The sequence below is a fragment of the Bombina bombina genome, chromosome 4 (genome assembly GCF_027579735.1).
Source record: "Bombina bombina isolate aBomBom1 chromosome 4, aBomBom1.pri, whole genome shotgun sequence".
In the NCBI taxonomy this organism is placed as follows: Eukaryota; Metazoa; Chordata; class Amphibia; order Anura; family Bombinatoridae; genus Bombina; species Bombina bombina.
This window is the reverse complement of record NC_069502.1, coordinates 821,577,441-821,605,295: the sequence shown is the minus strand read 5'-3', so window position 1 is coordinate 821,605,295 and position 27,855 is coordinate 821,577,441. Positions and strand designations below refer to the sequence as shown.

Sequence of the window (27,855 nt, the reverse complement as noted above, 5' to 3'; positions counted from 1 at the left end):
GTCGCCACCTGCATTATACTATTAACCCCTAATCTTCCGCTCCGGACACCGCCGCCACCTACATTAAAGTCATAAACCCCTAATTTGCTGCCCCCAACATCGCCGACACTTACATTATAATTATTAACCCCTAATCTGCCCCCTCCAACGTCGCCACAACTATATTAAATTTATTAACCCCTAATCTGCCGCCGCCACTATAATAAAGTTATTAACCCCTAAACCTAAGTCAAACCCTAACACCCCCTATTTATTTATTTTTATTTTACAGTCAATTTTGTATTTATTTTAACTAGGTACAATAGTTATTAACTATTTAATTGCTACCTAGCTAAAATAAGTACAAAATTACCTGTAAAATAAATCCTAACCTAAGTTACAATTACACCTAACACTACACTATAATTAAACTAAACTAATTACCTAAACTACCTACAATTAATTACAATTAAATAAAAAAAAAAATTACAAGAAGTTTAAACTAATTACACCTAATCTAAGCCAAATCAGAGGATACAGCACTCGTGGGACACGGTGGATATATAAAAAATAATATTTATTTGTAAATGTTAAAAAGGTAGAGGCATAGAACAGGGAATTAACCCCTTACGCGTTTCATGCCGCAAACAGGCACTTAATCATAGGGATGGCCCACGAGTGCTGTATCCTCTGATTTTGCATTGTTTTGTGGCTTGCGCAAAGCCGCGCTTAACTTGCACCTCACAGGGCTGTGTTTTGGAGTTTCCCTTACAGCTAGGCGGCTCACGGCTTCCCTCACTACGTCATGCTCTGCAGCGGCCTTGTCTCTACACCTAATCTAAGCCCCCTAATAAAATAAAAAAGCCCCCCAAAATAATAAAATGCCCTAACCTATACTAAATTACAAATAGCCCTTAAAAGGGCATTTTGCGGGGCATTGCCCCAAAGTAATTAGCTCTTTTACCTGTAAAAAAAAATACAATACCCCCCCAACATTACAACCCACCACCCACACACCCCTACTCTAAAACCCACCCAATCACCCCTTAAAAAAAACCTAACACTACCCCATTGAAGATCACCCTACTTTGAGCCGTCTTCACCCAGCCGGGCACAAGTGGTCATCCGATCCGGCCAGAAGTCTTCATCCAATGGGGCAGAAGAGGACATCCAGACCGGCAGAAGTCTTCATCCTATCCGGGCAGAAGAGGACATCCGGACCGGGAGAAGGCTTCATCTAAGCGGCATCTTCTATCTTCTTCCATCCGACGAGGAGCAACTCCATCTTGAAGACAACCGGCACGGAGCATCCTTCCAGCACGACGACTAACGACGATTCCTTTAAATGACGTCATCCAAGATGGCGCCCATCGAATTCCGATTGGCTGATAGGATTCTATTAGCCAATCAATCCGATTGGCTGATTAAATCAACCAATCGGATTTTTCCTACCTTAATTCCGATTGGCTGATAGAATCCTATCAGCCAATCGGAATTCAAGGGACGCCATCTTGGATGACGTCATTTAAAGGGCCATTATACACTCATTTTTTCTTTGCATAAATGTTTTGTAGATGATCTATTTATAAAGCCCATAAAGTTTTTTTTTTTAAATGTATAATTTTGCTTATTTTTAAAGAACATTGCTCTGATTTTATGACTCCTAACCAAGCCCCAAAGTTTTATTTGAATGCCGTCAGCTACCTTCTCCAGCTTGGTCCTGTTTGTGTAAAGGGTCTTTGCATATGCAAAAGAGGGGGGAGGGGGGGAGTGTCTTATTTCCCACTTGCATTGGGCTTTACAACTGCCTTTTCAACAGAGCTAAACTGAAAGCTTCTAAGTATATTTTTAAACCATTTTATACTGGATTTTTATATCAGTATCCGTGCATCTTATTCTTTATAGTAGTGTCTATTACATGCAGTTATATGAAAATGAGTGTATACTGTCCCTTTAAAGGAACCGTCATTCGTCGTTAGTCCGTCGGCCAGGAAGGATGCTCCGCGCCAGATGTCTTCAAGATGGAGTAGCTCCTCGTCGGATGGAAGAAGATAGAAGATGCCGCTTGGATGAAGCTTTCTGCTGGTCCGGATGTCCTCTTCTGCCCGGATAGGATGAAGACTTCTGCCGGTCCGGATGTCCTCTTCTGCCCGGATAGGATGAAGACTTCTGCCGGTCCGGATGTCCTCTTCTGCCCCATTGGATGAAGACTTATGCCCGGATTAGATGACCACTGGTGCCCAGCTGGGTGAAGACGGCTCAAGGTAGGGTGATCTTCAATGGGGTAGTGTTAGGTTTTATTAAGGGGGGATTGGGTGGGTTTTAGAGTAGGGGTGGGTGTGTGGGTGGTGGGTTGTAATGTTAGGGTGGGGGTATTGTATTTTTTTTTACAGGTAAAAGAGCTGATTACTTTGGGGCAATGCCCCGCAAAAAAGGCCCTTTTAAGGGCTATTTGTAATTTAGTATAGGGTAGGGCATTTTATTATTTTGGGGGGCTTTTTTATTTTATTAAGGGGTTTAGATTAGGTGTAATTAGTTTAAACTTCTTGTAATTTTTTTTCCCCTGTAATTTAGTGTTTTGTTTTTTTTTCGGAATTTAGTTTATTGAATTTAATTGTAATTAATTGTAGGTAGTTTAGGTAATTTATTTAATGATAGTGTAGTGTTAGATGTAATTGTAACTTAGGTTAGGATTTATTTTACAGGTAATTTTGTACTTATTTTAGCTAGGTAGTTATTAAATAGTTAATAACTATTGTACCTAGTTAAAATAAATACAAAGTTGCCTGTAAAATAAATATAAACCCTAAGATAGATACAAATGTAACTATTAGTTATATTGTAGCTAGCTTAGGGTTTATTTTATTGGTAAGTATTTAGTTTTAAATAGGAATAATTTATTTAATTTTGTTAAATTTATTTAGTTTAATTTAAATTATATTTAAGTTGGGGGGGGTTAGGGTTAGGTTTAGACTTGGGTTTAGGGGTTAATACCTTTAATATAGTAGCAGCGACGTTGGGGGTGGCAGATTAGGGGTTAATAAATGTAAGTAGGTGTCGCCGATGTTAGGGCAGGCAGATTAGGGGGTTAATAAAATGTAACTAGTGTTTGCCAGGTGGGAGTGCGGCGGTTTAGGGGTTAATACATTTATTAAAGTGGCGGCGATGTTTGGTCGGCAGATTAGGGGTTAATAATTTAGGTAGGTGGCGGCAACGTTGGGGGCGGCAGATTAGGGGTTAATAAATATAATGTAGGTGTCGGCGATGTTAGGGGCAGCAGATTAGGGGTCCATAAGTATAATGTAGGTGGCGGCGATGTCCGGTCAGCAGATTAGGGGTTAAAAATTTTTATTATAGTGTTTGCGATGGTGGGGGGCCTCGGTTTAGGGGTTAATAGGTAGTTTATGGGTGTTAGTGTACTTTTTAGCACTTTAGTTAAGAGTTTTATGTTCCGGTGTTAGCCCATAAAACTCTTAACTACTGGCTGACTTTTAAATGCGTTAGAAGTCTTGCCAGGAGAGGGTCTACCGCTCACTTCTTCCCAGACTCGTAAATACCAGCGTTAGGTAAGTCCCATTAAAAAGATAGGATACGCAATTGACGTAAGGGGATTTGCGGTAGCCTCGAGTCGCAGAAGAAAAGTGAGCGGTAGACCCTTTCCTGCCTGACTCGTAATACCAGCGGGCGTTAAAAAGCAGCGTTGGGACCTCTCAACGCTGCTTTTTAAGGCTAACGCCAAACTCGTAATCTAGGCGCATGTGCTGCAAAACTAACCATAAAGCCTGATGTGCTGCTGAGGATGATGGGAAATAATAAAGATTTAGTTATTTTATGCACACAGTGTCACCCACTGCAGTGTAGTATACAGCTCTATGAGCACAAAATATACTTTTTTTAAAGAGGATTAGCACCAATTTGGAAAAGTGCTTTCAAAAAAGATTCAATGCCCTTGAGGAAATAACTCCTGTGCTATTGCATATCATGTACGTTAGTGAAAAATTACTAATAAAAATTAACTTTTTTGCATTTTATATGTTTTATTTTACTGTATTTGGTTATTAATGCAAACTTTTTTTCTATAAATGCTTGGTCTGAAAAAAACTGCTTATAATTTGTGTAAAAAAAAAAGCACTGGAATTGATATTTAAACATAAAAATGTGCAACTGGTTAGAAAAAGCTTTAAAGGGAAACTCAATCAAAATTAAACTTTCATTATTCTTATAGAGCATGCCATTTTAAACAACTTTCCAATTTACTTCCATTAACAAAATGTGAACAGTCTTTTAATATTTAAAATTTTCAGTCACCAGCTCCTACTGAGCATGTGCAAGAATAAGTGTGTATGCGTTTGTGAATGGCTGATGGCTGTCACATGGTACGTGTATGCATTTGTGAATGGCTGATGGCTGTCACATGGTACAGGGGGAGTGGAAAAAGACATAACTTTTAAAATTGTCAGAAAAAAAATCTACTACTCATTGGAAGCTCAGACTAAGTGCTATTGCATTCTCTTGTTATCTTGCATTTGTTAATTATGCAAATCTACTGTGTTGACTGGTCCTTCAACTCAGGGCTGTCAAATGGCTCAGAAAAGAAATGAATAAAGATCTGCATTTAGTGACATAAATAAAACTATTTAATTGTTAGAACACTTTGTGTGTGTATATAACATTATTTACCCTTTTTCTTTTTTTTCTTTGGACAATCACTGTCCCCTGTTGCATTAATCAGTTGTATTTAGTTTAATCTCTTTATGACTAAGTTGAGTGATTGTTGTATCTTGGTTTGTGTATGATGCTCAGATACAGGTATTTGTCACCCATAATGCACAGCATCTCCCCCTATGACAATGAACTCTACATGAGACCCTCTCTCTGTCTCTCTCTCTCTGTGTTTAGGCTCCTGATACTGTGAAGATCAGGTACTATACAGATCACTACGTTTGTCAGTAAAGAAGAAACATTATAAGAATATCTGACAAATTCAGTCGCTGAACAAGACAATGTCCGACAAGACCGAGACCCAAACCTCAGACTATCCTGATGCACACGGAGGTAAGCAGGACGTCACATGTATGTCCCCTGGTTTTGCTGTATATATGGCAGCAGTGCTTGTCATGAGAGCATACTGAAGTAGGCACAGGAGCGTGCTGAATATATGGCAGCAGTGCTTGTCATGAGAGCATACTGAGGTAGGCACAGGAGCATGTTGTATATATGGCAGCAGTGTTTGTCATGAGAGCATACTGAGGTAGGCACAGGAGTGTGCTGTATATATGGCAGCAGTGCTTGTCACAAGAGCATACTGAGGTAGGCACAGGAGCATGCTGTATATAAAGCAGCAGTGTTTGTCACAAGAGCATACTGAGGTAGGCACAGGAGCGTGCTGATTATATGGCAGCAGTATTTGTCATGAGAGCACACTGAGGTAGGTACAGGAGTGTGCTGTATATATGGCAGCAGTGCTCGTCATGAGAGCATACTGAGGTAGGCACAGGAGCGTGCTTTATATATGGCAGCAGTGTTCGTCACAAGAGCATACTGAGGTAGGTTGAGGAGAAAGCTTTATATATGGTAGCAGTGCTTGTTATGAGAGCATACTGAGATAAGCACAGGAACAAACTTTATATTTGGCAACAATGTTTATCATGAGAGTATACTAAAGGAGGCTGAGCAGTGTGCAGTAAATACAGTGCTCCAGACACGTGCACGCTTCTGAGCATACTTAGGTATTTTGTCATGGGAAGGAGCTAAATTTGAACAAAGGATACTAAGAGAAAAAGGTAAATGTAATAACATAAAAAGCATTGTTTGTTTCTACCCTAGCTGTGTGCGTCTACAGACAACGTCACTGTGTGCAGCACTGAGGAAGCTAATATTCTGTTACCGCTGGTTACATAAACGTATTATATACAATATGGTGCAGCTCTTCAGTGTGTAGCTGGGGGCAGAAGTATGTGCAGCACTGAGGCAGCTAATATTCTGTTACCACTGGTTACATAAACGTATTATATACAATATGGTGCAGCTCTTCAGTGTGTAGCTGGGGCAGAAGTATGTGCAGCACTGAGGCAGCTAATATTCTGTTACCGCTGGTTACATAAACGTATTATATACAATATGGTGCAGCTCTTCAGTGCGTAGCTGGGGGCAGAAGTATGTGCGGCGCTGAGGCAGCTAATATTCTGTTACCGCTGGTTACATAAACGTATTATATACAATATGGTGCAGCTCTTCAGTGTGTAGCTGGGGGCAGAAGTATGTGCGGCGCTGAGGCAGCTAATATTCTGTTACCGCTGGTTACATAAACTTATTATATACAATATGGTGCAGCTCTTCAGTACGTAGCTGGGGGCAGAAGTATGTGCAGCACTGAGGCAGCTAATATTCTGTTACCGTTGGTTACATAAACTTATTATATACAATATGGTGCAGCTCTTCAGTGTGTAGCTGGGGGCAGAAGTATGTGCGGTGCTGAGGCAGCTAATATTCTGTTGCCACTGGTTACATAAACGTATTATATACAATATGGTGCAGCTCTTCAGTGCGTAGCTGGGGGCAGAAGTATGTGCAGCACTGAGGCAGCTAATATTCTGTTACCGCTGGTTACATAAACTTATTATATAAAATATGGTGCAGCTCTTCAGTGCGTAGCTGGGGGCAGAAGTATGTGCGGCACTGAGGCATCTAATATTCTGTTACCGCTGGTTACATAAACGTATTATATACAATATGGTGCAGCTCTTCAGTGAGTAGCTGGGGGCAGAAGTATGTGCGGCACTGAGGCATCTAATATTCTGTTACCGCTGGTTACATAAACGTATTATATACAATATGGTGCAGCTCTTCAGTGCTGGGGGCAGAAGTATGTGCAGCGCTGAGGCATCTAATATTCTGTTACCGTTGGTTACATAAACTTATTATATACAATATGGTGCAGCTCTTCAGTGTGTAGCTGGGGGCAGAAGTATGTGCGATGCTGAGGCAGCTAATATTCTGTTACCGCTGGTTACATAAACGTATTATATACAATATGGTGCAGCTCTTCAGTGTGTAGCTAGGGGCAGAAGTATGTGCGGCACTGAGGCATCTAATATTCTGTTACCGCTGGTTACATAAACGTATTATATACAATATGGTGCAGCTCTTCAGTGCGGAGCTGGGGGCAGAAGTATGTGCGGCGCTGAGGCAGCTAATATTCTGTTACCGCTGGTTACATAAACGTATTATATACAATATGGTGCAGCTCTTCAGTGTGTAGCTGGGAGCAGAAGTATGTGCGTCGCTGAGGCAGCTAATATTCTGTTACCACTGGTTACATAAACGTATTATATACAATATGGTGCAGCTCTTCAGTGTGTAGCTGGGGGCAGAAGTATGTGCGGCGCTGAGGCAGCTAATATTCTGTTACCGCTGGTTACATAAACTTATGGCAGCTAATATTCTGTTACCACTGGTTACATAAACTTATTATATACAATATGGTGCAGCTCTTCAGTGTGTAGCTGGGGCAGAAGTATGTGCGGCGCTGAGGCAGCTAATATTCTGTTACTGCTGGTTACATAAACGTATTATATACAATATGGTGCAACTCTTCAGTGTGTAGCTAGGGGCAGAAGTATGTGCAGCACTGAGGCAGCTAATATTCTGTTACCGCTGGTTACATAAACGTATTATATACAATATGGTGCAGCTCTTCAGTGTGTAGCTGGGGCAGAAGTATGTGCAGCACTGAGGCAGCTAATATTCTGTTACTGCTGGTTACATAAACGTATTATATACAATATGGTGCAGCTCTTCAGTGTGTAGCTGGGGGCAGAAGTATGTGCAGCACTGAGGCAACTAATATTCTGTTACCGCTGGTTACATAAACGTATTATATACAATATGGTGCAGCTCTTCAGTGTGTAGCTGGGGGCAGAAGTATGTGCGGCGCTGAGGCAGCTAATATTCTGTTACCGCTGGTTACATAAACTTATTATATACAATATGGTGCAGCTCTTCAGTACGTAGCTGGGGGCAGAAGTATGTTCAGCACTGAGGCAGCTAATATTCTGTTACCGCTGGTTGCATAAACTTATCATATACAATATGGTGCAGCTCTTCAGTGTGTAGCTAGGGGCAGAAGTATGTGCGGCGCTGAGGCAGCTAATATTCTGTTACCGCTGGTTACATAAACTTATTATATACAATATGGTGCAGCTCTTCAGTGTGTAGCTGGGGGCAGAAGTATGTGCGGCGCTGAGGCAACTAATATTCTGTTGCCACTGGTTACATAAACGTATTATATACAATATGGTGCAGCTCTTCAGTGTGTAGCTGGGGGCAGAAGTATGTTCAGCACTGAGGCAGCTAATATTCTGTTACCGCTGGTTGCATAAACTTATATAAAATATGGTGCAGCTCTTCAGTGCGTAGCTGGGGCAGAAGTATGTGCGGCACTGAGGCATCTAATATTCTGTTACCGCTGGTTACATAAACTTATTATATACAATATGGTGCAGCTCTTCACTGTGTGTAGCTGGGGCAGAAGTATGTGCAGCACTGAGGCAGCTAATATTCTGTTACCGCTGGTTACGTAAACGTATTATATACAATATAGTGCAGCTCTTCAGTGTGTAGCTGGGGACAGAAGTATGTGCAGCACTGAGGCAACTAATATTCTGTTACCGCTGGTTACATAAACGTATTATATACAATATGGTGCAGCTCTTCAGTGTGTAGCTGGGGGCAGAAGTATGTGCGGCGCTGAGGCAGCTAATATTCTGTTACCGCTGGTTACATAAACTTATTATATACAATATGGTGCAGCTCTTCAGTACGTAGCTGGGGGCAGAAGTATGTTCAGCACTGAGGCAGCTAATATTCTGTTACCGCTGGTTGCATAAACTTATCATGTACAATATGGTGCAGCTCTTCAGTGTGTAGCTAGGGGCAGAAGTATGTGCGGCGCTGAGGCAGCTAATATTCTGTTACCGCTGGTTACATAAACTTATTATATACAATATGGTGCAGCTCTTCAGTACGTAGCTGGGGGCAGAAGTATGTGCAGCACTGAGGCAGCTAATATTCTGTTACCGTTGGTTACATAAACTTATTATATACAATATGGTGCAGCTCTTCAGTGTGTAGCTGGGGGCAGAAGTATGTGCAGCGCTGAGGCAACTAATATTCTGTTGCCACTGGTTACATAAACGTATTATATACAATATGGTGCAGCTCTTCAGTGTGTAGCTGGGGGCAGAAGTATGTTCAGCACTGAGGCAGCTAATATTCTGTTACCGCTGGTTGCATAAACTTATATAAAATATGGTGCAGCTCTTCAGTGCGTAGCTGGGGCAGAAGTATGTGCGGCACTGAGGCATCTAATATTCTGTTACCGCTGGTTACATAAACGTATTATATACAATATGGTGCAGCTCTTCACTGTGTGTAGCTGGGGCAGAAGTATGTGCAGCACTGAGGCAGCTAATATTCTGTTACCGCTGGTTACGTAAACGTATTATATACAATATGGTGCAGCTCTTCAGTGTGTAGCTGGGGGCAGAAGTATGTGCAGCACTGAGGCAGCTAATATTCTGTTACTGCTGGTTACATAAACGTATTATATACAATAAGGTGCAGCTCTTCAGTGTGTAGCTGGGGCAGAAGTATGTGCAGCACTGAGGCAGCTAATATTCTGTTACCGCTGGTTACATAAACGTATTATATACAATATGGTGCAGCTCTTCAGTGAGTAGCTGAGGGCAGAAGTATGTGCGGCACTGAGGCATCTAATATTCTGTTACCGCTGGTTACATAAACGTATTATATACAATATGGTGCAGCTCTTCAGTGTGTAGCTGGGGGCAGAAGTATGTGCAGCACTGAGGCAGCTAATATTCTGTTACCGCTGGTTACATAAACGTATTATATACAATATGGTGCAGCTCTTCAGTGCGGCGCTGGAGGTGCTGCTAATATTGTGATGGTGTCTAGCCGGTACTTCCTGTCACTAGTATCCTGCTTGTCTGTCTGATCTTTCTGGTGCACACAACGCGCTGCTTCCTATTTGCCAGTTTTATGTAGTTCTGAGCCGGCCATTCCTCCTTTTTTAAATGGCACTAATTCTGACTAATTCTCATACAGTGTTATTAGCTATCCAGCTTCCCGGGTTTACTGCATGCTGACACCTCTATTAGGATCTCCTGCTTAGCCCTGTATTGTGTATATCACAAAATACAACTGTTACGTGTGTAAAGATACAAAAGTAAAACAGACACCAAGCTCTTCCTTTAGGTCATTTACCAGAGAGTGTTAGATCAAGGAGTTACAAACAAAATAACTACACTTATCCAAGATGCTGGTTTATTTTTACCCATAGCTGGTTCCTGTTAACTTAAAGGGATATGAAACCCCAAATTTTTCTTTTTTAATTCAGAAAATACAAGTTTGAAAAAAGATTCCAATTTATTTCTATTTTCAAATTTGCTTTGTTCTCATGATATCCTTTGTTGAAGAGATACCTAATTAGGTGTCTGGAGCAGGAAATTGTGCTGCCATCTAGTGCTCATGTAAATGGATAACATTCTTGTAAACTGCTGCCATAAAGTGCTCCAGACACAAACGCACGCCTGATTTTTTTGTGTAATACAATTAGCTAAATTAGGTTTTCACTAATTGTGTAATAAACTAAATCATAAAGTACAAACTGCTGTTATATAAGTTTATGTTACACCCTGTACTGTTCTCTATCAGGTAACTTCCTGCTGTAATTACAGGGCGTCTAGAGGAAAACCCGGGCACTGGGCTATTAAATGTGAAGGAAGAGGATGAGACAGGTGACATGAATAGTCATCAGACTGAAATACATTACTCCCTCCCTGCCGGTGAGTAGTAATACGTGAGAGTCTGCCGGGGCTGTGCACACAGTTACTTACTGCTCTCCCTCCCTGCCAGTGAGTAGTAATACGTGAGAGTCTGCCGGGGCTGTGCACACAGTTACTTACTGCTCTCCCTCCCTGCCGGTGAGTAGTAATACGTGAGAGTCTGCCGGGGCTGTGCACACAGTTACTTACTGCTCTCCCTCCCTGCCGGTGAGTAGTAATACGTGAGAGTCTGCCGGGGCTGTGCACACAGTTACTTACTGCTCTCCCTCCCTGCCGGTGAGTAGTAATACGTGAGAGTCTGCCGGGGCTGTGCACACAGTTACTTACTGCTCTCCCTCCCTGCCGGTGAGTAGTAATACGTGAGAGTCTGCCGGGGCTGTGCACACAGTTACTTACTGCTCTCCCTCCCTGCCGGTGAGTAGTAATACGTGAGAGTCTGCCGGGGCTGTGCACACAGTTACTTACTGCTCTCCCTCCCTGCCGGTGAGTAGTAATACGTGAGAGTCTGCCGGGGCTGTGCACACAGTTACTTACTGCTCTCCCTCCCTGCTGGTGAGCAGTAATACGTGAGAGTCTGCCGGGGCTGTGCACACAGTTACTTACTGCTCTCCCTCCCTGCCAGTGAGTAGTAATACGTGAGAGTCTGCCGGGGCTGTGCACACAGTTACTGCTCTCCCTCCCTGCCGGTGAGTAGTAATACGTGAGAGTCTGCCGGGGCTGTGCACACAGTTACTTACTGCTCTCCCTCCCTGCCGGTGAGTAGTAATATGTGAGAGTCTGCCGGGGCTGTGCACACAGTTACCTACTGCTCTCCCTCCCTGCTGGTGAGTAGTAATACGTGAGAGTCTGCCGGGGCTGTGCACACAGTTACTTACTGCTCTCCCTCCCTGCCGGTGAGTAGTAATACGTGAGAGTCTGCCAGGGCTGTGCACACAGTTACCTACTGCTCTCCCTCCCTGCCGGCTTGTAGTAATACGTGAGAGTCTGCCGGGGCTGTGCACACAGTTACTTACTGCTCTCCCTTGTAGTTTACTGTCTACTTTATAAGCACAGATAACACAATGAGTTTAACCCTTGTTTAGTTCATGTTATAGTTTTATACTGGAATATAGAGGCTCACGGTAAAAAAAAGGATGAGAGGGAAAAGGAGAATGTTTGAATTTGGTGCTATTGTCTGTGTGGGAAATAAACAAACTGTTTTATAGTAAAGTTAAAAAAAACTAGATCATGTGATATAAAAACTGAATCTGCTTTATTTGTACAGATGAAGATAACGCTGATATAGTGAAAGTTGAGATAACAGAAGATCTGTGTGTGAGGCATCAGCTGGAAGCACCAGATGAGGAAACCAGTGACAGCTTTAGCCCAGGTGAGTGTGCACTTGTGGTGTGTCTGAGGGACACAAGGGAGTGTGCACGTGTGTTGTATCTGATGGACACAGGTTACAGGTAAGTGTGCTTTTGTGGTGTGTCTGAGGGACACAGGATACAGGCGAGTGTGCACATGTGTTGTGTCTGAGGGATATAGGTTACAGGTGAGTGTGCACTTGTGGTGTGTCTGATGGACACAAGGGAGTGTGCACGTGTGTTGTATCTGATGGACACAGGTTACAGGTAAGTGTGCTTTTGTGGTGTGTCTGAGGGACACAGGATACCGGTGAGTGTGCACGTGTGTTGTGTCTGAAGGATATGGGTTACAGATGAGTGTGCATGTGTGTTGTGTCTCAAAGACACAGGCTACAGGTGAATGTGCACATATGTTGTGTCTTAGGGATAAAGGTTACAGGTGAGTGGGCATGTGTATTGTGTCTCCAGGAAAGCGGAAACGCGTCAGATGCCGTAGATCGAGTTCTACTATCCCACACTCCTCTGTGTATGTCCATAAATTTGTAAGTCTTTTACGCTTTACTAATACATTTTTGAAGTGTTTACTTGTTAACTAGTGCGGTCTTTAAATTGTTGCCATTTTCTTGCTCACTCGCTTTGGAACTCTTTTTCTATTATTGTTTCACCACTTAGCTCTGTTGTGAGCATTTGGCATATGCCTGCAGCTGAGGGAACACCAGCTGCCTTTCTGCATGTGAGTGATTGTTCATTATTACCTTTAGAAGTCTCACTGAGATGTGTTTTGTGTCTCTGGGACACAGCTTTACAGGTGAGTGTGCATGTGTCTGATGGATAAAGGTAGCATGGGTGTTGTGTGTGTTACAGGTGAGTGTGCATGTGCCTGAGGGATGAAGGTAGCATGGGTGTTGTGCGTGTGTGTTACAGGTGAGTGTGCATGTGTCTGAGGGATGAAGGTAGCATGGGTGTTGTGCGTGTGTGTTACAGGTGAGTGTGCATGTGTCTGAGGGATGAAGGTAGCATGGGTGTTGTGATTGTACACAAGGTGGTTGTACATGTATGTTGTGGGTTACAGGTGACTGTGCACATATATTGTGTGTGAGTTGCATAGTAAGTGTGATAATCTACTAAATAATTCTCTTCTGTGCACATAGTAATTTTTGGGTCATCTCATGATTTTTTGTTATATATAATAAGAGAGAAATTGATACATCCCATGAGCACTACAAGCAACTTACACATATGCATGTATATACTTATTGTACAGGCCGTATGGATGTGACACCTTCAGATGGCTCAGCAGTTGAGTACAGAGGAGAACCGTATGTGTGTGATCAAGTGAAGACTGAGGAGGATGAAGTTCCTATAAATATGGCTACAGGTGATTTGTACTAATTAACACATTACCCTCAAATATCCGCCGGATCTTGCCACTGGCCTGCAGTCCTAGCACAGCTTCGCCAGCGAAGTTGCGCCAGTTAAACCCAGAACGACCACAGATGTACAGGGTACGTCTGTCATTAAGGGGTTAAGTAAAAGGAATATTCTGTGATGCTGTCATTTTGTCTCATGTAAATAACAGTTATATTTTCTCAGATGGTTACACAGCAGACACAGGTCAGTGAGCAGCTCAGGTTTATATCATTTTGTCTCATGTAAATAAGTTATATTTATCAGATGGTTACACAGCAGACACAGGTCAGTGAGCAGCTCATGTATGAATAACTAAGGGCTAGATTACAAATGAAACACAAAAATATAATTACTACTGAGTGCTAAAGCCACTCCAGTTATATCTATAGTGCTTCTATTCTTGTACTCGTATTACAAGTTAAAAGTAAAATGTTATCAGAAGAGTCAAAGACTTAGGTGCGTTAATATCTGGAGGTCGTTTATTGTGACCTCGCTGAGTCCCTTTCTGCATAGACTTCTGTATATTTATACACATATAAATAAATCACATACATATTCACCTTTGTGCACCAGATCATAGACCATATCCCTTTAAATCACTATTAGAACATTTATTTTAATAATAAACCTTGTTTTTGTATTAAATATGTATAATTATGAGTGAAATACTTTTCTCTAATATACTATACGTGTGTTTTATTGCGCATATATTCCGGCGTTAATGGAACAATGAAGTCAAAATTAAACTTTTGTGCTTCAAATAGAGGATACAGTTTTAAACAACTTTCCAATTTATTTCTATTTAATTTTCTGTGTTTTCTTGGTATCCTTAGTTGAATAGCATACCTAGCTGATGTTTGGTGTCTGCACATAAATGCTTCTTGTCATTGGCTCAGCAGATGTGTACAGCTAGCTCCCAGTAGTGCTTTGCTTCTCCTTCAACAAAAGATAACATTTGCTTCATTCTCTTGGTAACAGAAGTACATTGTAAAGTTGTATAAAATGACTCTCTCTCTGAATCATGAAATAATGTTTTTTTGTTTGTTTTTTACATTTTACTTCAGGTCTCTAAAAGCACTAAGTTTCCAGTGCTATTTTGTAATGTGCTCGAGTGTAACACTTATGTCGCCAATGTAATATGAGCGTTAGTAGCAAATTCTGCGCTCTTCATTCAAAGTATAGGGTGCGCTAAATAAATGTCAGCCTCGTTAAAGGGACATGAAACCCTTAATTTTTCTTTCATGATTCAGAGATAGAATGAGGAGCAGAACCGTTAATGTTACCCTTAGTGTGACCTTGTGCACAATCATCATCAGAGACATGAAGCTTCAGATTGATTCAGAGAGAATACAATTTTTTTTATTTATTTTTTTATTCAGCAAAATAAAGTTTATACATTTAGTTTACGCCATACAAGGCCAATGATAAAAAAAAAACAAAGCAAAAATATAATATTAGCATGATTTAAATCACAGCTTGACTAAATGAAAAATTATCCAAAATGGCCTAGGATTTCTATTTTATACTGCTGAATCATTTTATACCTATTATACTTCCTACCTATATACAAGGACAAGGGGACAAAACACAACAACGAAAGAACAAAAAAAAAAAAAAGGGGGGGGAGGGGAAATGGAGGGATGAAGTCCTTAGCTACCAGCTCTGAATTCTGGAAAGGGAATATTATATAATCAATCTCCGTGGTCGGGAGTGACTTTATAAATACTGCCCACTTGTTGAAAAATGTTCTAATATCCAGTTCATTAGCTATATCGGTGTCTCGTTGTTCTAATATGCATTGTTTCGTAAGATAATTTTTAATCTCTGAAATACTTGGGGTCTCTCTTGTTTTCCATTTTTTGAAAATTAAATGCCTGGCTGCCCGAATAGATAAAATTATCAGTTTTCCACTAATATGTTGTACCTCGTGTTTTTTTAGGCAGAAAAGGACTTGGGTTAATGATAGTGCCAGAGGAGAGATCTTAAGTGATGAATTCAGCCAGAATTCTAGTTTATACCAGAATTGTCTGATCCTTGGACAATTCCATATCATATGTAAAAGATCTGCGGCTATGAAAGAGCATTTAGGACATTTATTGAAATTTGGGTTTCGAAACTTAAAGCCTTTTTCAGGGGTGAAATAAAATTTATGCAAGAGTTTGAGATGTGCTTCTCTCCAGGTAGCTGAAAGCGTGGTCTGTGACACTTTATGAATGGATGCTTGTATAAATTTAGAATCTATATTATTCTGTGGTAGCATCAGATTCCATTCTTGAGCGTTTTTTCAAGGATAGGAGTTCCCTTGCTAACTCCCAGAATATGAAAACAAGGAGTAATAGACATAAACCCTTTCTCGACCAATAAAAACCAGCTTTCCAAATTACCCAAGGCCCAGCGCCAGTTTACCTCCTTCGTTAATTCTAAGGCGAAATGTCTTGCCTGTAGGTATGCAAAGAACTCTTTATTGGTGAGATTGAACTCATTTTTAAGCTCCTCGAATGTTTTGACACATTTTTTCTCTTGGTCGATTAAATGCACAATCCTATCCAGTCCTAGTGAGTGCCACCTTTTGAAGACAGTCAAATTTATGCCAGCTTGAAATTTTGGGTTTCCAGTAAGAGGTAAGTATTGGGAGACCCTACAATTTATAGATAGGAGATTTCCTATCTTCCACCAAGCCTTTAATGGGTTAAAGAAGGTTTTAAGTTTCTTGATGTTAACTGGGATTTCTTTTGGCTCACAATGAATTAGTGCTCATGGAAGAAATGGATCACATATGCTTCCCTCGAGTGCATTGTTTAGAACATAATCATTAGAAAAGATCCAATCTGCCACAATGCGTGCCAGAAAAGCAAGATTGTACAAGCGTATATCTGGAAGTGCGAGACCTCCATAATCCTTTGCAAGGGATAGTTTGATCAGTGATATCCTAGGTCTTTTATCCTGCCAGATAAATCTTCTAAACGTGCTATGAAGTAGACAGATGTTCCTCTCTAATAGTATTATTAATAGTGTTCTGTAAAATATAGAGCAGTTTAGGGAAAAGAACCATCTTTATGTTTAAATCTTTTTTTATTGATAAGAAAAACATTACACATAACAAAAAACTTATTCAAATAGATCAAATCCACTATGGCTTAGCTTGTCCATTATGAGTTGAAGTATACAGCAACATATCTATCCAGAAGCTGTGAGAAGTCTCTTGTTACTGTATCTCTAATTTTAAAAAGTCATAGTAATCTGAGCAAAAAACTTATATATAAATCAGTATACAAAATAAGAAGAAAATAAATAAGGAAAAAAGACAATAATAAATTTAAATTAGAATATTCATTGAATGGATGCCAGAGAGTGGTCCGTCAACTGTGCATTTTCATGATGCCCAAAGAAGTCCAGGTTTCCCTATATCTGCCTACTCTTCATCTCACTTTCCCCTTCACCTCTTGTCACTGTCTTACAAACCTAACTGGGGTAATCAAAACCACCCCTATAGTTCCAATAGAACCAAATTTCGTCATTCTTGATTTTAGTACCTAGCGACCATGAAGCGTGATCATACATATTGTATGTGTGTTGGATCTTGCATTTAATTTCCTGCCATGTCGGTGTGCCTACCTTCCAATGTTTCGCTATGCATGTCCTCACCACTGTGCACAGTATCCTGATAAATGTGTTTATTGGTCTGTTGCACTTTTGGATTCGTTCGTGGAGTAGTGCTTGTGCCATGCTGAATTGCACCTGTTCATCTAATAGATAGCTAATCAGATTAAAAAGGGGTTTCCATATAACTTGAACTCCTATACACTCCCATATCATATGGCGGTATGTACCTAATTCTCCGCATCCTCTATAGCATAATCCCGAATTAGCTTTTGACGTGTGAGGTTCTAAGTGGTGTCAGGTACCATCTGAATATTGTTTTCAGTGTATTCTCTCTAAGGTCTGCACTCAACAACCCTCTAGTAGCTGCTCCAAAAGTCTTGTTCCATTTGTCAGGTTCTAAGGTCATGTCTAAGTCAGTTTCCCACCTAAGCATGAGTGTGGTTTTAGTTTTGGTCGTAGGTGTTTGAATGTCTAGATATATTCTGGAAATGGAGTGTTTTGGTCTCGTTGGGGAGCCGCATATATCCCCCAAGATAGATCTACCTCTAGTTGGTGTTGTCTGGAGAAATGCTTGTATGGATGAAGATATCTGAAGGTATAAAAACCAGTGTACCGCAATTGGGGACACTTTGTCTCTTATTTGGGTGTAGGTCATTATTTTGTTCTGTATTAGTAGGTCTGCCACTCGGTATAGTCCTTTGTTTTCCCATTTATTGATTTCTTTCTGTGGATCCCCGTGTAGTAGGTATCTAATTGCAGTAGTGATCCCATAGGGCACATCCCTTTTTTGTGTGCTAATTCTGCCCAAATATATCGTGTTGTCTCGCTTGTTATAGGGTGAAGTTGCCTCGCCTCTCGTGTGATAGTCTTATGTTCCCATAGAATGGCATCTGTTTTGTCCCATCTTCCCATATCTGACTCTAATTGTATCCAAAGAGCTTCCTCTTTGTTTCTGAGTATTAACGTGTCCTGTGCCAGTCTAGCCGCTTTGTAGTAATCGATTAGATTAGGCATTCCCAACCCTCCCAGGGTCTTATGCTGAGTCATAATTTTCCCCGCTATTCTGGTTATTTTCTTACCCCGTATGAAAGCTAATATTTCGGATTGGATTTTATCGATATCGGGGTATATAATGCGTATGGATAGGGCTCTAAAGAGGTAAAGCAATCAGGGTAGTATAGAAAAGAACCATCTTTAATAGTGCAATTCGTCCAGAAATAGAGAGCGGTAGATTTTGCCAGCTCTTGGGTTTCTCCCTAAAATTTGTTAAGACCGGGGGTATATTAAGTTTGAGAAGCAAGAGGATGAGCTGAATCAAAAGAGTCAAATGCTGGAAAAATTTATTAGGAAGTCCATGGGTTAGTACATACAAAGTAGGTCACAGTCAGGGACGCCTGACGCGTTTCGCGCATGCGTAGATGCGCTTCTTCGGAGGCTAGTTAGAATCTCATAGTGACAGCTTTTTAAACATTTGGCGCACCAATCCAAGGACAGCTTGAGTTAAAACCAATCAGTGTGTTTCCATTGAACAAGCAAATAAAATAAGAAGTCTGATGTTTATTGCAACAATCATTGCTCAATAGAAAAAATTTAATATTCAGTGGGTGCACACTGCGGTACTCAAGCTGCGCAAGAAACAAACATAATAATAGAAGTAAGAATGAGGATGCAAATAGAAACGAAAATAAAAATGGAAACATAAAATAAAATAGTGGAAATAAAAAAATAATGAGTAAAAATAATAAGAATAAAATGCAACACAACATACATAACTAATGGCACAATGTAGTACTATTGACAATAAATATATATATATATATATATATATATATATATATATATATATATATATATATATATATATATATATATATATATATATATATATCATGAAGCACATCTGTATGGAATCTAAGCAAGAGATAATTCATAAAGAGCATCTGTTCTTATTTCTTGGTAGATGTCAAATAGATGACAATCCGATGTAGCAATAAAGGGGTGATCTATCTTATCCAGTGTACATGCCAAAAGCAGTATTTAGGTGAAACGTCACGTACCTACGTACAAGAATTTGAGAACATCTAAACTTAATTGAAAAAGGAGATCAAGAAACAAGATTGTACGAACACTTTAGGAGTGTACATAATAATAACATTAAGGATCTCAGTTATTGGGGCATATGTAAGGTTAAAAAAACCATGGTGGGGAGGCGATTTTGACAAAGTCTTACGGCTAGATTTAGAGTTTTGTCGGTAACGACCCGCGTAGCTAACGCTGGCTTTTTTCTGGCCGCACCTTTTAAATAACTCTGGTATTGAGAGTCCACAGAATGACTGCGTTAGGCTCCAAAAAAGGAGCGTAGAGCATATTTAACGCAACTTCAACTCTCGATACCAGAGTTGCTTACGGACGCGGCCAGCTTCAAAAACGTGATCGTGCACGATTCCCCCATAGGAAACAATGGGGCTGTTTGAGCTGAAAAAAAACCTAACACCTGCAAAAAAGCCGCGTTCAGCTCCTAACGCAGCCCCATTGTTTCCTATGGGGAAACACTTCCTACGTCTGCACCTAACACTCTAACATGTACCCCGAGTCTAAACACCCCTAACCTTACACTTATTAACCCCTATTCTGCCGCCCCCGCTATCGCTGACCCCTGCATATTATTATTAACCCCTAATCTGCCGCTCCGTAAACCGCCGCTACTTACATTATCCCTATGTACCCCTAATCTGCTGTCCCTAAGACCGGCGACCCCTATATTATATTTATTAACCCCTAATCTGCCGCCCACAACGTCGCCTCCACCTGCCTACACTTATTAACCCCTAATCTGCCGACCGGACCGCACCGCTATTATAATAAAGTTATTAACCCCTAATCCGCCTCACTAACCCTATAATAAATAGTATTAACCCCTAATCTGCCCTCCCTAACATCGCCGACACCTAACTTCAAACATTAACCCCTAATCTGCCGACTGGAGCTCACCGCTATTCTAATAAATGTATTAACCCCTAAAGCTAAGTCTAACACTAACACCCCCCCTAACTTAAATATAATTTAAATCTAACGAAATTAATTAACTCTTATTAAATAAATTATTCCTATTTAAAGCTAAATACTTACCTGTAAAATAAATCCTAATATAGCTACAATATAAATTATAATTATATTATAGCTATTTTAGGATTAATATTTATTTTACAGGTAACTTTGTATTTATTTTAACCAGGTACAATAGCTATTAAATAGTTAAGAACTATTTAATAGCTAAAATAGTTAAAATAATTACAAAATTACCTGTAAAATAAATCCTAACCTAAGTTACAATTAAACCTAACACTAAACTATCAATAAATAAATTAAATAAAATACCTACAATTACCTACAATTAAACCTAACATTACACTATCAATAAATTAATTAAATACAATACCTACAAATAACTACAATGAAATAAACTAACTAAAGTACAAAAAATAAAAAAGAACTAAGTTACAAAAAATAAAAAAATATTTACAAACATAAGAAAAATATTACAACAATTTTAAACTAATTACACCTACTCTAAGCCCCCTAATAAAATAACAAAGCCCCCCAAAATAAAAAATGCCCTACCCTATTCTAAATTACAAAAGTTCAAAGCTCTTTTACCTTACCAGCCCTGAACAGGGCCCTTTGCGGGGCATGCCCCAAGAAATTCAGCTCTTTTTCCTGTAAAAAAACACATACAATACCCCCCCCCAACATTACAACCCACCACCCACATACCCCTAATCTAACCCAAACCCCCCTTAAATAAACCTAACACTAAGCCCCTGAAGATCTTCCTACCTTGTCTTCACCTCACCGGGTAACACACCGATCCGTCCTGGCTCCGATATCTTCATCTAAGCCCAAGCGGGGGCTAGACATCCATCATCCGACGGCTGAAGAAGTCCAGAAGAGGCTCCAAAGTCTTCATCCTATCCGGGAAGAAGAGTAGATCCGGACCGGCAACCATCTTCTTCCAAGCGGCATCTTCTATCTTCATCCGATGAGGACCGGCTCCATCTTGAAGACCTCCACCGCGGACCCATCTTCTTCCGACGACGACTTCCCGACGAATGACGGTTCCTTTAAGGGACGTCATCCAAGATGGCGTCCCTCGAATTCCGATTGGCTGATAGGATTCTATCAGCCAATCGGAATTAAGGTAGGAAAATTCTGATTGTCTGATGGAATCAGCCAATCAGAATCAAGTTCAATCCGATTGGCTGATTCAATCAGCCAATCAGATTGAGCTCACATTCTATTGGCTGTTCCGATCAGCCAATAGAATGCAAGCTCAATCTGATTGGCTGATCGGATCAGCCAATCGGATTGAACTTGATTCTGATTGGCTGATTCCATCAGCCAATCAGAATTTTCCTACCTTAATTCCGATTGGCTGATAGAATCCTATCAGCCAATCGGAATTCGAGGGACGCCATCTTGGATGACGTCCCTTAAAGGAACCGTCATTCGTCGGGAAGTCGTCGTCGGAAGAAGATGGGTCCGCGGTGGAGGTCTTCAAGATGGAGCCGGTCCTCATCGGATGAAGATAGAAGATGCCGCTTGGAAGAAGATGGTTGCCGGTCCGGATCTACTCTTCTTCCCGGATAGGATGAAGACTTTGGAGCCTCTTCTGGACTTCTTCAGCCGTCGGATGATGGATGTCTAGCCCCCGCTTGGGCTTAGATGAAGATATCGGAGCCAGGACGGATCGGTGTGATACCCGGTGAGGTGAAGACAAGGTAGGAAGATCTTCAGGAGCTTAGTGTTAGGTTTATTTAAGGGAGGTTTGGGTTAGATTAGGGGTATGTGGGTGGTGGGTTGTAATGTTGGGGGGGGTATTGTATGTGTTTTTTTACAGGAAAAAGAGCTGAATTTCTTGGGGCATGCCCCACAAAGGGCCCTGTTCAGGGCTGGTAAGGTAAAAGAGCTTTGAACTTTTGTAATTTAGAATAGGGTAGGGCATTTTTTATTTTGGGGGGCTTTGTTATTTTATTAGGGGGCTTAGAGTAGGTGTAATTAGTTTAAAATTGTTGTAATATTTTTCTTATGTTTGTAAATATTTTTTTATTTTTTGTAACTTAGTTCTTTTTTATTTTTTGTACTTTAGTTAGTTTATTTCATTGTATTTATTTGTAGATATTGTATTTAATTAATTTATTGATAGTGTAGTGTTAGGTTTAATTGTAGGTAATTGTAGGTATTTTATTTAATTCATTTATTGATAGTGTAGTGTTAGGTTTAATTGTAACTTAGGTTAGGATTTATTTTACAGGTAATTTTGTAATTATTTTAACTAGGTAGCTATTAAATAGTTCTTAACTATTTAATAGCTATTGTACCTGGTTAAAATAAATACAAAGTTACCTGTAAAATAAATATAAATCCTAAAATAGCTATAATATAATTATAATTTATATTGTAGCTATATTAGGGTTTATTTTACAGGTAAGTATTTAGTTTTAAATAGGAATAATTTCTTTAATAAGAGTTAATTTATTTCGTTAGATTTAAATTATATTTAATTTAGGGGGGTGTTAGTGTTAGGGTTAGACTTAGCTTTAGGGGTTAATACATTTATTAGAATAGCGGCGAGATTCGGTCGGCAGATTAGGGGTTAATAATTGAAGTTAGGTGTCGGCGATGTTAGGGAGGGCAGATTAGGGGTTAATACTATTTATTATAGGGTTATTGAGGCGGGAGTGAGGCGGATTAGGGGTTAATAACTTTATTATAGTAGCGGTGAGATCCGCTCGGCAGATTAGGGGTTAATAAGTGTAGGCAGGTGGAGGCGACGTTGAGGGGGGCAGATTAGGGGTTAATAAATATAATATAGGGGTCGGCGGTGTTAGGGGCAGCAGATTAGGGGTACATAGCTATAATGTAGGTGGTGGCTCTTTGCGGTCGGCAGATTAGGGGTTAATTATTGTAGGTAAGTGGCGGCGACGTTGTGGGGGGCAGGTTAGAGGTTAATAAATATAATATAGGGGTCGGCGGTGTTAGGGGCAGCAGATTAGGGGTACATAAGTATAACGTAGTTGGCGGTCGGCAGATTAGGGGTTAAAAAAATTGAATCGAGTGGCGGCGATGTGGGGGGACCTCGGTTTAGGGGTACATAGGTAGTTTATGGGTGTTAGTGTACTTTAGAGCACAGTAGTTAAGAGCTTTATAAACCGGCGTTAGCCCAGAAAGCTCTTAACTACTGACTTTTTTCTGCGGCTGGAGTTTTGTCGTTAGAATTCTAATGCTCACTTCAGACACGACTCTAAATACCGGAGTTAGAAAGATCCCATTGAAAAGATAGGATACGCAATTGACGTAAGGGGATCTGCGGTATGGAAAAGTCGCGGCTGAAAAGTGAGCGTTAGACCCTTTCCTGACTGACTCCAAATACCGGCGGTAGCCTAAAACCAGCGTTAGGAGCCTCTAACGCTGGTTTTCACGGCTACCGCCAAACTCCAAATCTAGGCCTTATTATTAAAAGAAGCACAAATGATTTATGATATGGGCACCCTATTTCCACTTGGCCTTAACTCTGAACTGGACCTAAACCCTATTTTGGATTAATATATAATAGTATAGCCTGGCTACATGGCTAGTCTAAATTCATGGTACACAGTAACATTATCGATTTACACTATTTTAGTGGCTAATTTATGAACTGTCTACTATGTATGACAGTATAGTTATGTACAGGGACCCGTCATGGATAATACTTGTCAGCCGCTCTGGAATCAATCCGGGATGTAACCCAACTGCTAGCGTGAATTGAAAGCACACGCTAGCACACTGAGAAATATCCAGGACGTGACCCACTTAGGAAGCAGATTAGAAGATAACAAAAATGAATATTGTTCCAGAATGCAGGAAAGCCACAAAGGATAAAACGTCCCTTTAAGTAGTACAAAGAACAAAAAGGAAATGCTCTTACTTTGAAACTTCTGAAAAAGGTCCTCTTTAGCAGGCTTGTAAAACAAAGGAAAAGTTCTCTTTTGCAGCTTGTAAAAGTATAATGTCCCTTTAAGCAGGTTTATAACAAACAGAAAGGCAAAGTTCTCTTTTGCAGCTTGTAAAAGTAAATGTCCCTTTTAAGCAGGTGTATAACAAACAGAAAGGCAAAGTTCTCTTTTGCAGCTTGTAAAAGTATAATGTCCCTTTAAGCAGGTTTATAACAAACAGAAAGGCAAAGTTCTCTTTTGCAGCTTGTAAAAGTAAATGTCCCTTTTAAGCAGGTGTATAACAAACAGAAAGGCAAAGTTCTCTTTTGCAGCTTGTAAAAGTAAATGTCCCTTTTAAGCAGGTCTTGTTTAACAAAGAATAGGTTTAAAGGTAAAGGCCAAAGCAAGGTCAGGCAGGCAGAAGTCGGCATCCAAATATCAGCAAAAGGTATAGGCAAAAGACAGGGTCAGGCAAGCAGAAGTCGGCATCCAAGTGTCAGCAAAAGGGTAATAGCTACAGGCAAGGTCAGGCAGGCAGAAGTCAATGTCCAAATATCAGCAAGTAGGGATTAGGCAAGAGGCTTGGTCAGGCAGGCAGAAGTCGGTACACAGAAGAATAAAACTGATATGGTACTCACAATCCAGGGAAACAAACAAACGGGCCCAGATTCAGATCTCCCGCCGAGATTTAAAGGGCAGGAGCGTAACCGTCATCAGAGGGGTGTGAGAGAAAGCGTCATGTTGCTAAGCAACATGACGTCAGAGACACAGAGGAGTTCCGGGAGCCGCGGCGACACGGCGATGAACGGAAGCGCTCATGACAGCACCCCCTCCTCAAGGACCCCTCCGGGGGACAGGACCAGGTCTATCAGGATGAGTCTTGTGGAAGGTCTTGACCAATATTGGAGCATTTACTTGATGAGCAGGTTCCCAAGAACGTTCCGTGACTGGATAACCCTTCCAATGAATGAGATAATACAATTTCTTGCCCCGCAATTTGGAATCTAGAATATGGCTGATCTCAAACTCAGGATGTCCATGCACCAATAACGGTGGAGGTTTAGAAAAAGGCTTAGAATACCTGTTAATCATCACAGGTTTTAAAAGAGAAACATGGAATACCGGATGGACTTTGAGAGACTTGGGTAAAGCTACCCGATAAGCAGTGGAACATACCTGACCCAGTATTCGGAAAGGACCCACATATCGTGGTCCCAATTTGTTAGAAGGTTGTTTCAGGCGAAGAAATCGAGAGGAAATCCAAACTTTATCACCAGGGCGATATTTGGGAGCCTTTTTCCGTCGAAGATCCGAAAAGAACTTGTAACGTCTAGAAGTTACAGAAAGAATACGATGTATCTTCTGCCAATGTCGAGTTAATCTTCGGGCTGTAAGATCAGAAGCAGGATTCACTGTGGAGGAAGTATGCAAAGGGAACGTCCTAGGCTGATATCCGTAAGCTGCATGAAAAGGAGAAGTCTGAAGGGAGGAATTGTACCGGGCATTATGGGCCAATTCAGCCAAAGGAAGGTAAGAAGTCCAGTTAGAATGATAATGATCCACATAATGTCTAAGATATGTTTCAAGACACTGGTTTACTCTTTCAGTCTGACCATTCGATTGTGGGTGGTGAGAAGTAGAGAGAGATATAGTAGTACCAAAATGTTTACAAAGTGACCTCCAAAATCGAGAAACGAATTGTACCCCTCTATCTGAAACAATATCAAGAGGAAATCCATGGATTCTTACAATATGTAGAATAAAAAGTTCAGAGAGTCTTTTGGCAGATGGTAATCCTGGCAAGGGTACAAAATGAGCCGTCTTAGTGAACCTGTCGACCACCACCCAGATAGTATTGTTCCCAGTGGACAAGGGAAGATCGGTAATAAAGTCCATGGATACATGAGTCCAAGGCTGGTGAGGTATAGGCAATGGTTGGAGTAATCCTGAAGGAAGTTGGCGTGGAGTTTTGTTCATGGCACATTGTGTGCATACTGAGACGTAATCCTTCACATCTTGAGAGAGTGTAGGCCACCAGACATGTTGTTTGAGGTTTCGAGTGGTAATACTGATGCCAGGATGTCCAGAAAGGGGACTATCATGAGCCCAAAATAAAATCTTGGAACGAAGGCGTTCAGGAACAAAGAGTAAACCATTGGGAGGTTTACAGGACAAAGGAAGACGCTCTTGAGCGGACTGTAATTCTTGTAACCAAGAAGTTGTTAACTGGGCAATGACTTCATGAGGTTGGAGAATGGTACCAGACTCAGGAACTGGGGTATCTTGAAATTGTCTGGAAAGTGCGTCTGCTTTAATATTTTTTGAACCAGGTATGTAAGACAAATTATAGTGAAACCGAGAGAAGAATAAGGACCAGCGTGCTTGCCTGGAATTTAGTCGTTTGGCTGTTTGGAGATACAGAAGGTTCTTATGATCAGTAAGTATAGTAAATGGCAAAGAAGTACCTTCCAGCCAATGTCTCCATTCATCCAATGCCATCTTGATGGCAAGCAACTCTTTATTCCCTACGTCATAGTTAAATTCGGAAGGAGTGAATTTTTTAGAGAAAAAAGCAACAGGATGAATCCTTCCAGTCTCTGGTATTCGTTGAGACAGAACCGCTCCAGCAGCAACAGAGGAAGCATCCACCTCCAGAATAAATTGAAACTCAGGATTTGGATGACGAAGGATAGGAGCTGAGGAAAAAGCTTCTTTGAGAGATTCAAAAGCTTCTATAGCCTCAGACGGCCATACTTTACAGTTTTGTCCTTTTCTTGTGAGAGAAGTAAGAGGAGAAGTAATAGTAGCAAAATTCTTGATGAACTTTCTGTAATAATTGGCGAAGCCTAGGAAACGTTGTAAAGCCTTCAAAGAATCAGGTCTAGGCCAATCCAAAATGGCAGAAAGTTTAGTAGGGTCCATTTCGAATCCAGATGCCGATATTACATAACCCAGAAAGGGTATGATTTTTTGATGGAAAGAACATTTCTCCAGTTTAGCAAACAGATGGAATTCTCTTAGACGTTGAAGTACTTTCTTGACGTGGTGCACATGATCTTGGTGGTTCTGAGAAAAAATTAAGATGTCGTCCAGGTATATGATAACAAAAATATTCAAAAAATCACGAAAGATCTCATTTACAAAATGCTGGAAAACCGCCGGAGCATTGCATAGCCCAAAGGGCATGACCAAATATTCATAATGCCCAAATCGAGTGTTAAAGGCAGTCTTCCACTCATCTCCTTTGCGTATACGGATCAAGTTGTATGCACCACGTAGGTCGAGTTTGGTGAAAATGGTGGCTCCCTGAAGATAAGTAAAAAGTTCAGGAATAAGGGGCAGAGGATAACTGTTCTTGATGGTAATCTGATTCAATCCACGATAATCAATACAGGGTCTTAATCCGCCATCCTTTTTTCCCACAAAAAAGAAACCAGCCCCTACAGGGGAAGAGGAGGGTCGAATAAATCCTCTAGCCAGATTGTCTTTTATATATTCTTCCAGAGCCATGTTTTCTGGTTTAGAAAGTGGATATGTTTTGCCTCGAGGATAGGCAGCCCCAGGAAGGAGGTCAATGGGACAATCAAAAGGGCGATGAGGAGGAAGACGTTCCGCTTCTTTTTTGGAGAAGACATCCACAAAGTCATGGTAATGCATAGGTAAGGATTCCGGAGT

The 27,855-nt window shown here is 40.8% G+C and overlaps 1 protein-coding gene across 1 annotated transcript in view; it reads left to right on the top strand.

Annotated features, from left to right (window-relative positions):
• The first annotated feature begins 4,885 nt into the window (after positions 1-4,885).
• The window catches only part of LOC128657113 (gastrula zinc finger protein XlCGF26.1-like), a 38,522-nt gene continuing 15,552 nt past the window's right edge, over positions 4,886-27,855 (top strand). The window contains exons 1-4 of the mRNA XM_053711362.1: positions 4,886-5,034; positions 10,740-10,847; positions 12,112-12,216; positions 13,458-13,571. Of these exons, the coding sequence (XP_053567337.1) occupies positions 4,983-5,034; positions 10,740-10,847; positions 12,112-12,216; positions 13,458-13,571 (379 nt within the window). The 5' untranslated portion in view covers positions 4,886-4,982. The remainder of the gene's footprint in view (positions 5,035-10,739; positions 10,848-12,111; positions 12,217-13,457; positions 13,572-27,855) is intronic.